The sequence below is a fragment of the Chenopodium album genome, chromosome 11, assembly GCF_948465745.1.
Source record: "Chenopodium album chromosome 11, dcCheAlbu1.1, whole genome shotgun sequence".
NCBI classification, from domain to species: domain Eukaryota; kingdom Viridiplantae; phylum Streptophyta; class Magnoliopsida; order Caryophyllales; family Amaranthaceae; genus Chenopodium; species Chenopodium album.
In genome coordinates this window covers 40795257-40810442 of record NC_137844.1, presented here as the reverse complement: position 1 = coordinate 40810442, position 15186 = coordinate 40795257, and the positions used below count along the sequence as shown (strand labels likewise).

The 15186-nt window shown below is 37.5% G+C and overlaps 1 protein-coding gene across 1 annotated transcript; it reads left to right on the top strand.

The window, feature by feature from the left end:
- Positions 1 to 1492: 1492 nt before the first annotated feature.
- Positions 1493 to 3121, top strand: LOC145566612 (uncharacterized). Its single transcript, XM_081625975.1, has 2 exons — positions 1493 to 2434; positions 2486 to 3121. Exons 1-2 carry the CDS (start codon positions 1493 to 1495, stop codon positions 3119 to 3121), a joined length of 1578 nt encoding a protein of 525 aa, XP_081482101.1.
- The last annotated feature ends 12065 nt before the right edge of the window (positions 3122 to 15186 follow it).

The window sequence follows — 15186 nt, the reverse complement described above, 5'->3', positions numbered from 1 at the left end:
TGTATATTGCTGTTAGTCTTCCTCCGAATCACTGGTTATTAGTGAGGGGTGTGCACACTAGGGACATTCTATTTTATTTATGGCCAATTGGGGTTACGCGCGACCCTCTGTAAAGTAGGTGGTGACAGGGACTTGTCCCGGCTTACTGGCGTTCTCTTTCCCTTTCTTAAATAAAGAAATAGTATGTTATGTGACTATTTGAACTTGGTTGAGTATTAAAATATTTATGAGACTATATTATGTTTAAAATGTTTTGAACTAAAATTATTTATTTTACGGGATGGAGTTGAAATTACTCAGTTTATCTGATTTTTGGGAGTTTTCTCTCTTTTCTTGTTTCTGATTTATTTTGCAGGTTGGTAAGAGGGTACTCGGTTACGTGTGAGGAGACGTTAGAATAATGACGTAGCTAAGACAATTTAGTTTATTCCCGAATTTAATTATTTCCTCTCAATTCTTGGTTTCAAATTAATTGCAGTTTTGATGTAATGACTATTTTATTTTGCTACAACTTAGACCACTTAGTTTATTTAAATATTATTTAATTTTGCTTTGCATTTATTTTCTACGGAAAATAAGTTAGCAGTAACACTCCCAGGGTTCGATGGTTCGGTTTGAAAGTTAAAGGTTACTCTTATTGTTTTAAAAGACTCGAATTTTGGGGGTGTTACAAATTGGTATGTAGAGCCCAGGTTTTTCAGAATTTAGGGACTAAAATGAATTAAATTAAAGACCTAGGTTTAAAATTTAGGGACTACCTTGAAAAGGCAATGATGGAAGCCAAGTGAGACTTTGACTATAACCTGGATGATGATGAGGAGGATGAGCCCCAGGAAAGTGAAGCTCGTGAGAGTCAAGGGGAAAATAATAATTGAATTTTTTTTTTAAAGCTGCGTTTAGTCTATTTGATTAAAATTTTTATATTAATTTTGCAAATAAAAGCTAGTTTCTTATGACTAGAAACTATAGTTTTGGTTTATTTGTAACTAGTAGTTTATTGAGCTATTTAGTACTAGTATTTCAAAGACAATTTTCATTCTCTTCTGGTTTTTCAATAAAATAATTTTGATTAACATATTTATACCTTGATATTTTATGATTATTAATAAAGAAAATCAATTCATTTTTTTTTCCTATTGTATTTATATAGAACAAAGCTCTTATTTTCTTATGCCTACTTTAGTCAAGGCTAGTAATGACTTGGTCAGGTGATAGTGAAATCACAAAGCAATGCGCAAAGTTATAGTCTAATGCTAAGTTGATGCATTATTTGGTTTAGATGCTTGGACGACTCTATAAATTGCTTAATTCTTGTCTATATGTGCTGATGTGTGACATGAAAGAATGTGGTTGTTAATTTAATTGCAATTCACACGATTTAATAAGTCGTGTTAAAATGTGTGTGGTGGTAACACCAGTGTTGAAATTGTGCAGATTGTGTATGCAAAATTACAACGTTTACACTAGGTCTCGTTGGAGAAGAATCGCACAAATGGCTGAGACTCCTGAACAACTTGCTGCAAGGTTGAGAGCTCTTGAACAAATGAACCAGAATCTTGGAATGTTGTTGCAAAACCAGCTGAATAACAACAACAACAATGATAACGACCCTCAAGCTGCCATGGCTAAGAAACTTGCTGCACTTAAACCTCCACTATTCATGGGGAAGGAAGATCCCATGTTAGTTGAGAACTGGGTACGCGACTTTGACAAGATTTTTACTGCTGCTGGTACCCCTGATGCTCAGAAGGTGGACCAAGCCACTTTCAATTTACGTGAGGCTGCGAATATATGGTGGGAAAATGAAGGAGCCACTATAAGAGCTCAACAAAACTTTAACTGGGAGGCTTTTAAGAAAGCAATCAGGGATCGTTTCTTTCCTGAGCATATCAAGAGGCAGAAGTACAGTGAGTTTAGTAGGTTTAACCAAACAGCTGGTATGAGTGTGCAGGAGTATGCTGAGAAATTTAATGAGTATGCTAGGTTTTGTCCCAATGTAGTGCCTGATGAGAGATCCAAAGCTCAGAAGTTTGAAGATGGATTGACTTTTAGGATTCAAAAGAAGGTGATTGGGGCTGGTACTGCTGCTACCTATAAGGAGGCCTATGATAGAGCTTGTAATATCGAAAGGATTTTGAAACGTGAGCAGGAGGTTAAGGATAGGCATAAGAGGAAAGGGAATGGTGAGAGCTCATCGAACCGTCAAGGTTATGATAAGAGACCACGCCTCGGGGGTAATAGCAATGGGAATGGTGGGAATGGTGGAAATGGTCAGCAGGGAGGTCATAATAACAACAATCGAAGCAACAACCACCGGGACCAGGGACAACAGAATCAGCAAGGATCTCGCAATCGACCATGCCGTAAATGTGACAAGAGCCATCCAGGACGCAACTGCAATGGAGATTTGCTTACTTGCTTTGAATGTGGGGAGGTTGGTCACAAGAAATTTGAGTGCCCAAAGAAGCAGAATGGCAATAATTAGGCTCAGAATGGGCAAGGTAACAACAATGGCAATAATGGAGGTGGTTATGGTAGGAACTCAAACTATAACAATCGCTTCAACAACAACAATTCTCAGGGCCAAAATGGCAATGCTCAAGGAGGGAATGGCCAAAACAACAACAATGGCGGAGGAAGCAACCACAATGGCAATGGTAGGACCAGTAATGGAAGAATCTATGTCATGAACCAGAACGAGATTGACTCTAATGCCAACGTTATGACGGGTACTTTTCTTGTGAACTCAAAACCTGCTTACTTACTTTTTGATTCTAGGGCATCTCATTCTTTTGTAGCCACTTCTTTTGTGAATAAACATGCTTTAAAACCTTCATCTTTGTGTCAAACCAATATAACCATTCCTTCAGGGGAGGTAGTTCCTTGTAGATCCATATACCAAGACATTCCAGTTAACATTACAGGAACTGAGTTGCTTGCTAACCTTATTCAGTTTGACTTAACTGACTTTGATGTGATATTGGGGATGGATTGGCTTAGCAAGTATAAGGCTAGAATTGAGTGTCATACCCAAAAGGTGTCTCTTAGGGGGCAAAGGGGAATAGAATCTCTTACCAGGGAGTTGTGTCAAAACCAGGGATTAGTATTGTGTCAGCCATGACTTTTCATTCTTATATCCGAAAGGGCTACCCTATTTATTTATGCCATGTGCAAGATGTGAGTGTAGAAGAGACGTCCATAGATCACATTCCAGTGGTGAGAGAATTCCAGGATGTGTTTCCAGATGAAATCCCAAGGATGCCACCAATTAGGGAGATGGATTTCAAAATAGACTTAGTGCCTGGAACTGGAGCTATTTCTAAGGCACCATATAGAATGGCACCAGCAGAGATGAAAGAGTTGAAGGTACAGTTGGAGGAGTTGCTGGAAAAGGGTTATATAAGGCCAAGTGTGTCACCTTGGGGAGCACCGGTTTTATTTGTGAGGAAGAAGGACGGATCCTTAAGGTTGTGTATTGACTACCGAGAGTTGAATAATGTCACTATAAAGAACAAATATCCATTGCCTAGGATTGAGGACTTGTTTGATCAGCTTAAAGGTGCTGGGATCTTTTCAAAGATTGACTTGAGGACAGGATACCATCAGTTAAGGATTGCTGAGGAAGATATACCAAAGACAGCGTTCCGCACAAGATACGACCATTATGAGTTCACTGTTATGCCTTTTGGACTCACTAATGCGCCGACAGCTTTTATGGATCTCATGAATAGAACTTTTCAGCCATATTTGGATAAATTTGTGGTGGTGTTCGTAGATGATATTTTGGTGTACTGAGAGAAGAGCACGAAGAACATCTAAGAAAAGTGTTAGAGATTCTTAGAGAAAAGAAGTTGTATGCCAAATTTTCAAAATGTGAATTTTGGCTAGAGAAGGTAGCATTTCTAGGCCATGTGATCTCAAAGGAAGGAGTTGCGGTGGACCCATCTAAGAGTCGAGCAGTTTCTGATTGACCGAGACCCAAAAGTGTAACTGAAGTGAGAAGCTTCTTAGGGCTTGCTGGATACTATAGAAGATTTGTGCAAGACTTTTTGAGGATAGCTCAACCCTTAACAAATTTGATGAAGAAAACTACTAAGTTTCGGTGGGATGAGAGGTGTGAGCAATCTTTTCAAGAATTGAAGCGAAGACTCACCTCAGCACCAGTCTTAACCTTACCATCAGGGATTGAGGGGTTTGAAATCTACAGTGACGCATCTAAGAATGGTTTTGGGTGTGTACTTATGCAACATGGGAAGGTTGTAGCTTATGCATCGAGGCAGCTCAAGCAACATGAACAGAATTACCCTACTCATGATTTGGAGCTAGGAGCCGTAGTGTTTGCTCTCAAGATTTGGAGACACTATTTGTATGGTGTGAGATGTAAGGTGTATACGGACCACAAGAGTCTTAAATACATATTCACACAGACTCATTTGAACATGAGGCAAAGGAGATGGCTTGAGGTGCTAACCGACTACAACCCAGACATTCTATATCACGAAGGAAAGGCGAATAAGGTAGCTGATGCTTTGAGTAGGAAGACAAGTCATACAGTGAACTTGATGATTTCAGCCAAGGAACTTTGTGAAGAATTTAGGAAGTTGAACTTGGAGGTTGTAGAGTGTAGACACCAAATTGTGTCTCCCCAAAACCAAACCCAGTGATGAATGCCTGTCACGTCGAACCATAATCGAATGAGGTGAAAGTGTGAAAAGTCAAGTGTTGCGGTTAGTTTTTATTAAAATCCTTCTTTCTGTTTTCGAAAACCCACTCTATTTTATAAAAACGTCCAATCCAATTTAGTTTGGTCCATGATAAGGGTCCAATAATGGTGTAATTGGATGGGGCTTGAAAAGACCTTTCCAACGATATATTATAAGCCCAATTCCGATGAATAATGAGGAAGTTATGGCCAAAATACTAAACTGGGCCCAAACCGGATTTTACCTACGACCCAATGATCATGAGGAGGGTCCAAAGGTTTAATCCTATGCCTAAACTAATTAGGATTGATTAGAATCTTCTACAAGTTTCTAAAATATCTTAATTATCCTTTTTTGAAAAGATAAGATCATAGAGTTTTGATTTAAATAAAACTTTCCTTCTTTAAAACTTTCCTAATTCTATTCAAATTTAAAGATGTTCAAAGATAGTCATATAATATTTTCGTGCCTCATATTTTTTATCCAAATTTTATATTGTTGGATAGATCTTGAAATTATCTTTCCAATGATATATTATAATATTAAATCCAAGCTATAACGAAAAAGATATTAAAGATATACGAAACTCTATCCAAAACTGACACCCTTTCACTATTTCGGTCATATCTTGTTATCTACAAAAGCTTTTAATCATATTCTAATTTCATTTGAAAGTAGACTTCAAGAGCTTTCCAACGACATATTATATGATTTATTTGGACTTCTAGATCAAAAGATATGATAAAAACAAAATCCGCAAAAACTGTCTCTGTCGCCAAGCGACAGGTTTGTCGCCTCGCGACAGACTCTGTCGCCTGGCGACAAGATAAATCTTTGGCGACAAGGTCGGTTTGTTAGCGACAGAGTGGAGTTTTATTCCTTATCAAATTCTATGATTTTCCGGACTATTTTCCTATAAATAGGGTCCGAACTTCTGTTTTCATTCATCAACAATCAATTCATCAACTCTTAATCAACTATCATCAATTCTCATTAACTCTTCCTTAATTCTCTCAATCAATTCTCTCTATTCTCTCTCTTGAGCATTATATGCTTTCTTTCTCCCTCTCTTTCTAAACTAGCTTTTTTCAAATACAATATTCCGCATTCACAAGATCTTGAAACACCTAGCCAAGTTCGAAGTTGCCTTCGCCCTAGACGTGAAAGTTTGATAACTTCTGAGGGTTTGGTCCAAAACTAGTCTAAACTTTATTTAATTTGATTTTAATTTAATTCTTTAATTATTTAATTATTGTTTATTGATTTTCATTGAAGTTTACTAACTCGTGTATTTTGTTATTAGAAAGAGGTACGAGGCTTCAAAGTATGTAAAGTTATTACTCTCTTTCAATGTAGAAAGCATGTTTATTAATGTTTAATTCCTAGTATCATGCTAGGATGCATTTAATTCCTAGTATCATGTTAGGATATTTTTTATGCTTTCTAGTATCATGTTTAGGATGTCTTTACTCTTTCTAATATCATGTTAGTGCCATGTTAGGTTTAAAGCTTTGATCTTTATTGTTTAGTGACATGCTAGGGTTTGTTATTAATCTTGTTAGTATCATGCCTAGGATCTTGCTATTATATTTAAGCTTTATTATATCATGTTATTATTATCGTTGTTATTGTTTATTGATTTATTATGTTGCTTGTTTTTTATTATATTGTTATTGCTTGATCACACCTTTTATGATTGTTAAAGGGAATTTGTACTTGAAATCACGCTTAATAAGATAATTAATAATTTGGTTTAGGCTAAAGTGATTTTTAATTCAAGTGATCGCCAATAATAGTATTATTTGTGCATTAATATTCAACCAACATAGATAAACAGGGTAGGTTTAATATAATGTTTGTATGTTATTCGAAAAGCGCACATGAATACGAGTAGAACAAAGTAGAGGCCTTTTTTATAGGGCGGGTCCTTTCTTTTGTAGATTGGATTCGTACCTTCATCCCCGGACCCTATTTGGTTCAAGACCTTATGGAGTAGTTGATGGTCCTTTTGGATTGTCTTTTGGGTTTACAAGTTCCTAAAACTTGTTGGCGACTCTTTTTGCTCTTTTTCTTTCCCTTTGGAACGCCACCGTAATTTAGTGTATGATCACAGTGGGGTTCAAGTTTGGGGTTATCGTAATGGTTGAAATATTCCCTACAGTTTTTGGCGACTCCACTGGGGAGGATTTCTATTTATATTCTTGAAATTTATTTAATTTTGGCAATTACTTAGAATGAGCGGATGAGACTCGAAAAATTCTAAGTATTTCATGTGCGCGATTTGATTAACATTATTGTCACATGCATTAAAAGGTCCTCATGGGAGCACCCCATGAGTCAATCCATAGGAATTTTACATGTAGGAAATTTGAGAAATATCTTTCATGACTAGAATCGAAAAGATGATGCGAAATCTGGAAAATTCGAAGAACACAGAAACTTGCCAAGGCATGTAGGAACTAGCGTCTAGAAAACAGGGCTTGTCGCCCGTAAAAAGTTTCTGTCGCCTGGCGACAGTTCTGTCGCTTGGCGACAAGAGCTTTTTTGCGGCGACAGTCCCTGTAGTCTGGCGCCAAGTTCTTCCAATACCGAGCCAGGGGTCTGCCTTCTTGCTTTGACCATTTCTAGCATTGTTGGCTTGATTTTACTTATTGATTGAGTCCTTTTCTCACTTTTCTGAACCCATATGTGTTCTACATATGGAAATAACCCTCTGGGGGTTCCTGCTTCACCTGCCCAATGGAATATCCCACTATCATGTGCAAAGTTCAGATTTGGGTACGTGCAAAGTTTGTGAATCCACCAAACCATGGAGTCGAGTTCGATTTCATCACGAACTCGCGGAATCCTGTCCATTCGCTCCAACCCTCCCGGTAGGCTTGTGTGCAATGCATATGGATTCATAACCATGGACCTTTTTGACTTAACCCATATCCTTGAACTTTAGAGAACTAGAGCCGTGGTTAGGTTGCAAACTCATCATATTGTGACTATGTGAACTACTTGTGCACCCTTGCTTGTATATATTATATATGTGTTAACCGTTTGTTTGACTTGTGGTTAAGATTAAATAAACTAACCAATGACTAAAGGACTTTGTTTAATTAATTAATTAATTAATTTGAACTAATAAATAAGCCTAAAATCGAGTCATAGTTCCTTTAAGTCAACCCGGATTTTTATTCCCGTATACTGCACATGCGTCAACTTGTTTTGGTCATAGCCGAAGTTCTAGGAAGAACCACGAGTCGTATAACCTATAGATCTGTAGCCCCGAGTTTTGTCTTTAATTAGGAGTTGGTTTCGTCCCAATCAGAGTCACAGATTAAAAGTTATGACTAAAATACCACAGCCTGTCCAGTCTAGTGCACATACGTGAAGTCTTAATTTAGTCTTTGCTTAAGTCTAGTCACATAGTCTAGCCACATGGTCATGACACAAGTGTTAACATGTCACCTACACTCATTAGTCTTAGCACACACTTTGTACATGTCACCGTGACCATGTCTTAGGTCCATGCATGAGTCGTTCTTCCGTCATTTGAGTTGGGGGTCCATTCTATTCTTAATTCTTCCATATTTCTCCATCTCCATCATCTTCCTACTCTCCATATACTTTCTCCACACATATCATTCCCTTCATTCTTTCATGATCTCTTCCCATCTATGCATGTTGAATCGAGTTTGAGTCATGTGATTGACAATAATAATAATAATAAAAAAAGTGAGTAATGATGAGACAAAATACAAGGCAAGATTCTCACTAAGATTTCATGCTTTCTTCTTCTTTTTTCAAACCTTTCCCCAATAAGTCTAGCATAGGCACCCTTTGTCTACCTTAGATTTATTACATAGGTTTTTCCTTTTTCCCTTTTAATAAAATGAGCATTTTATTTCTTGCATATGATCATTGCATTATTTAAAAAAAAAAAAAACGCCGAATTAAGCACAAGGTATACCAATGATTTGAGGCACCCCTTGTAGCCATGTCATATCATTTTAACCCTTTAAATATATAATCCTTTTCTTGATAAACCACTTTGAGCCTCGTCTAACGATGGACCTTTCATTTTTTCAACCCACATCTACTAACCTTGGGATGGGATGGTGTGTAACTTATGCAAGTTCCAAATATGAAAGCTTGAGTGATCTCAAAAAAAATAAAATAAAAATAAGCAAAAATAAATAAAAGTGTACAAAAGGGCAAGTGTTCCAATGTCTTTGATATAAAAATATCTTTGATAAGAACATGTCTCAGATTGCGTTTCTTATCGAGTGCTCGGTACCGTGCCTGAGAAACATGAATGCCAAGTGAGTGATAGACCGCATGATCGAGATTGCCCACACTTATAAAAAAATGCGAATATGAAAAATGCAAAAGCAAAATAGAAGAGCAAATAAAAAAAAAAAGAAAAAAGCTCAAAAATGAGAAACTCAAGCATAAAAAATATAAAGATTCAAAAACAAGGTTGCACACCTTTGGGGGCTTATCTAGGGTCTTGAGCCTTTATCCCTTTCTTCTTCAACCTTTAGCCTAACCACGTTACAACCCTTAAAAGACCTTTTTGAGGTATACACACACTTGTGCGAGGTTCGGCTAGAGCTACGTTTGGCCTGATTCCTTACGGATACGTAGGCAACCTCATATTGAGGTGCGGCCATAATAAAAATGCATTTTTATTCACATTCACACACTTACACCATGATCATATCAAGGGATCTCCAATGCTCATCCCTATTTACTTAGAGCTAGACTTGGGGGCTTGATCCTTACATCATTAGCCTACCTAGACTAAGAGTCATCATTATTTGACTCTTATCAAATAATACTTCTCCATACACTTAGCCTTTGCAGCCTAACCTTAGTGTCACTTTCACACACTGCACAGATACATGACTAAATAGACTTCCAATTAGGAACCTTTTGTCACGAAGTCTTAGCATAATGTTGAAGCATGCTTTGTCATATCACACATCACTCATCACTTATAATCATCATTGTATCAAGAAGTATGAAGTACTTAGCCTCCGCGCCTAAGTTACCTTAATACTTTCATAATCAAGTCAACTAAGATATTTTAGGAGGAATTAATCCTTGCACCTTGAGGGATAGTATCAAATGCATATACTTGATCAAGCTCATTCAACATGCACCATCAAACACTTCGATTCTTTTTCGCGTCTTCGGGAGAAAGTCGGTACCCTCCACAAAAATGACGGAAATTTTTTGTTTTTGAGTCATGTACACATCAAGTCCAGTGCACACACGAGTCACACATAGTGAGTCATCATTAAGTCAAAGTTCACATCGAGTTGAGTCTAACACATGTGTTAAACGCTTTGAATCGAGTCATGACAAGTCAATGAGTCAAGAAACTCTAAGCCTTAAGTCAACCCTAAGATAATAAAAGATGAGAAAAGTCCTATAGTCTGAAATATAGATGCAGGTACATTCCAGCGAGCAAGAATATTCCCGGATTTTTTTCGAAAAAAACCCGCGAATATAGATATATGAGATTCTTCCAAGATGAGAGAAGTTTGAGCAAAATTATGAAGAGCTTTAATTTCCAAAAGATTTGAGCAGATTTGGTTGTAAGGAAACGACCAAATTGAAATTTCGTAGCGAAACCGAGCAATGAACAGCAGCAGCAGCGGTAGAAATGAAAAAGAAATCTGTCGCCAAACGATAAGGTTTGTCGCCTGGCGACAAAACGATATTGCGGCGACAGAAGGTTCTGGCATATGCCAGTGCAGCGACAGAATGTGTGGCCCCATATTGGATTATGCGGACCTTTTATAGAAATTTCGGGTTCCTTGGTACGCCAGTTAGCCCCTCTAAGCAATTTGACATGATTTAGTAATCGGCTCGATTACAATCAACAATAAGTGATCGACCTGACAAAAGATTGTCTCACTTAGCTTAAAGCGCCTAAGCATTGGCTCATCGCAAGCACCGGAGTAACGGTTCACAACGATTTCCTAGGATGGAAGATGATTTGAAGGTTCAAGAAGACAAAGCCTTCAACAGGGGGCTTTAAGATTAAAAGAGTCTATTACTTGGATTTAAGAAGGACGGTTTGAGATGAAGCGACCTTCAATAGCTTTCACTATGATTGGGGAGGTTATTATTAGATTTGAGAAGAACGATTCAAGATGAAGCGGTCTTTGATAGCTTTCGCTAAGATTGTGAAGGTTATCACTTGATTTGAGAACATAGCACGAGATGAGCAATCTTCGACAACGCCTGCTAAGATTGTGGAAGTTGTCACCAAGATTTGAGAAGATAGCACGAGATGGGCGATCTTCGACAATGACCGCTAAGATTGTGGAAGTTGTCACTTATATTTGAGAAGAGCGGTTCGTGATGAGGCGATCTTCGACAACATTCGCTAAGATTGTGGAGGTTGTCACTTATATTTGAGAAGAGCGGTTCGTGATGAGACGGTCTTCGACGACATTCGGTAAGATTGTGGAAGTTGTCACCTATATTTGAGAAGAGCGGTTCGTGATGAGGCGGTCTTCGACGACATTCGCTATGATTGGGAAGGTTGTCACCATGATTTAAGGAAAAGCTCGAGATGTAGCAGCAATGATAGACAATGTTCCCTAAGATGTGGAGTGTTGTCTCAAATTTTGAAGATGGCGAAGCAAGGTCAACTTCGACGGTCCCTCAAGGTAAAGAAGAGATTGTCTATAGCGGCGACGTACTGCCGTGGCGACATACTGCCACAACCCTGGAGATGACGACATACAATTATTTTCGACGATGTTCCCGAAATACTGTGGAGGATTGTCACCAAGAATATTGAAGACGATGACATATGGTTATTTTCAATGATGGCGCTCACGAGGCACTGTGGAGGTTGTCACAAACAACAGATGAAGCAACAACAAATGGTTACTTTCAGAGACGTGTGCTCGACGGTGCAAGATACGCGTTTCTTAACTCTCTTATATGTTTAACTAATGATTAGTTTGCAGGTATCGGCGTTATAAGAATGATTTGGAATCGCAGAACGTTCTAAATTGTTCTCCGTCCCTATCGATACTTTGACTTTCGTTTTCGAAACCTAAGTTTCTCCAAACTCAGTCAAAGTGGGGGCTTTTGTAGACACCAAATTGTGTCTCCCCAAAACCAAACCCAGTGACGAATGCCTGTCACGTCGAACCATAATCGAATGAGGTGAAAGTGTGAAAAGTCAAGTGTTGCGGTTAGTTTTTATTAAAATCCTTCTTTCTGTTTTCGAAAACCCACTCTATTTTATAAAAACGTCCAATCCAATTTAGTTTGGTCCATGATAAGGGTCCAATAATGGTGTAATTGGATGGGGCTTGAAAAGACCTTTCCAACGATATATTATAAGCCCAATTCCGATGAATAATGAGGAAGTTATGGCCAAAATACTAAACTGGGCCCAAACCGGATTTTACCTACGACCCAATGATCATGAGGAGGGTCCAAAGGTTTAATCCTATTCCTAAACTAATTAAGATTGATTAGAATCTTCTACAAGTTTCTAAAATATCTTAATTATCCTTTTTTGAAAAGATAAGATCATAGAGTTTTGATTTAAATAAAACTTTCCTTCTTTAAAACTTTCCTAATTCTATTCGAATTTAAAGATGTTCAAAGATAGTCATATATTATTTTCGTTCCTCATATTTTTTATCCAAATTTTATATGGTTGGATAGATCTTGAAATTATCTTTCCAATGATATATTATAATATTAAATCCAAGCTATAACGAAAAAGATATTAAAGATATACGAAACTCTATCCAAAACTGACACCCTTTCACTATTTCGGTCATATCTTGTTATCTACAAAAGATTTTAATCATATTCTAATTGCATTTGAAAGTAGACGTCAAGAGCTTTCCAACGACATATTATATGACTTATTTGGACTTCTAGATCAAAAGATATGATAAAAACAAAATCCGCAAAAACTGTCTCTGTCGCCAAGCGACAGGTTTGTCGCCTCGCGACAGACTCTGTCGCCTGGCGACAAGATAAATCTTTGGCGACAAGGTCGGTTTGTTAGCGACAGAGTGGAGTTTTATTCCTTATCAAATTCTATGATTTTCCGGACTATTTTCCTATAAATAGGGTCCGAACTTCTGTTTTCATTCATCAACAATCAATTCATCAACTCTTAATCAACTATCATCAATTCTCATTAACTCTTCCTTAATTCTCTCAATCAATTCTCTCTATTCTCTCTCTTGAGCATTATATGCTTTCTTTCTCCCTCTCTTTCTAAACTAGCTTTTTTCAAATACAATATTCCGCATTCACAAGATCTTGAAACACCTAGCCAAGTTCGAAGTTGCCTTCGCCCTAGACGTGAAAGTTTGATAACTTCTGAGGGTTTGGTCCAAAACTAGTCTAAACTTTATTTAATTTGATTTTAATTTAATTCTTTAATTATTTAATTATTGTTTATTGATTTTCATTGAAGTTTACTAACTCGTGTATTTTGTTATTAGAAAGAGGTACGAGGCTTCAAAGTATGTAATGTTATTACTCTCTTTCAATGTAGAAAGCATGTTTATTAATGTTTAATTCCTAGTATCATGCTAGGATGTATTTAATTCCTAGTATCATGTTAGGATGTTTTTTATGCTTTCTAGTATCATGTTTAGGATGTCTTTACTCTTTCTAATATCATGTTAGTGCCATGTTAGGTTTAAAGCTTTGATCTTTATTGTTTAGTGACATGCTAGGGTTTGTAATCTTGTTAGTATCATGCCTAGGATCTTGCTATTATATTTAAGCTTTATTATATCATGTTATTATCATCGTTGTTATTGTTTATTGATTTATTATGTTGCTTGTTTTTTATTATATTGTTATTGCTTGATCACACCTTTTATGATTTTTAAAGGGAATTTGTACTTGAGATCACGCTTAATAAGATAATTAATAATTTGGTTTAGGCTAAAGTGATTTTTAATTCAAGTGATCGCCAATAATAGTATTATTTGTGCATTAATATTCAACCAACATAGATAAACAGGGTAGGTTTAATATAATGTTTGTATGTTATTCGAAAAGCGCACATGAATACGAGCAGAACAAAGTAGAGGCCTATTTTATAGGGCGGGTCCTTTCTTTTGTAGATTGGATTCGTACCTTCATCCCCGGACCCTATTTGGTTCAAGACATTATGGAGTAGTTGATGGTCCTTTTGGATTGTCTTTTGGGTTTACAAGTTCCTAAAACTTGTTGGCGACTCTTTTTGCTCTTTTTCTTTCCCTTTGGAACGCCACCGTAATTTAGTGTATGATCACAGTGGGGTTCAAGTTTGGGGTTATCGTAATGCTTGAAATATTCCCTACATAGAGTATGGTCAGGTAAACGCTCAGTTGAATGCAATGTCAGTCAAACCTACCATATATGATGAGATTCGTGAGAAGCAAATGTTAGATGAGTGGTTGACCAAGGTGAGAAAGATGAAAGAAGAAGGAGCAACAACTGAATTTGATGTATATGATAGTGGAACAGTGAAATACAAAGGGAGATGGTGTATTCCTAAAAATAAAGATCTCAAAAGGAAGATTTTAGAAGAATCTCACAACACCCCGTACTCTGTACACCCAGGTGGAGATAAGCTCTATAAGGATCTTAAGCAACATTTCTGGTGGCTGAACATGAAGCGTGAAGTAGCCGAGTTTGTGGCAAAGTGCCTTACATGTCAGAAAGTGAAGATACAACATGTGAGACCTGGAGGAAAGCTGCAATCGTTAGGTGTGCCAGGATGGAAGTGGGAGTCGATCTCTATGGATTTTGTGATGGGATTACCACTTACAAGGGCAGCGAAGAATGCTATTTGGGTCATAGTTGATCGTCTAACGAAAACAGCAAGATTCATAGAAATAAAGGACACTTGGAATGTGACTCAGTTGGCAGATGCCTATGTGAAAGAAATTGTGAGGCTACATGGAGTTTCTAAAGAAATTATTTCAGACAGAGATCCAAGATTTTTATCAAAATTCTGGGAGATGTTTCAGCAAGCATTTGGTACTGTCCTGAAGTTTAGCACAACGTTTCACCCTGCTACTGATGGACAGACAGAAAGAACAAACCTTGGAGGACATGTTGAGAGCTTGTGTGATGGACTTTGGTGGATCGTGGGACGAAAGATTACCTATGATCGAATTTTCATACAATAATAGCCATCATGCGAGTATAGGAATGGCACCTTATGAAGCGTTGTATGGGAGGAAATGTAGGAGTCCCTTGTGTTGGAGCGATATCAGTGAGTCTTTGACTTTGGGGCCAGAAATGATTGAAGAAACAACGAAGCAAGTTAAGCTTATCCAGGCGAACATGAAGGCAGCTCAGGATCGACAAAAGTCATATGCAGACCAGAATAGGAGAATAGTGGAATTTGAAGTCGGGGAAAAGGCTTTACTTAAGGTTTCACCTACCAAGGGAGTCATGCGGTTTGGTAGAAAAGGGAAGTTGAGTCCTAGATACA

Coding starts and splice junctions, on each gene's coding strand:
- LOC145566612 (XM_081625975.1), top strand. CDS start 1,493: ATGGCTGAGACTCCTGAACAACTTGCTGCAAGGTTGAGAGCTCTTGAA. Junction 2,435..2,485: donor CTTGCTTTGAATGTGGGGAG/GTTGGTCACAAG, acceptor GGCAATAATTAG/GCTCAGAATGGGCAAGGTAA.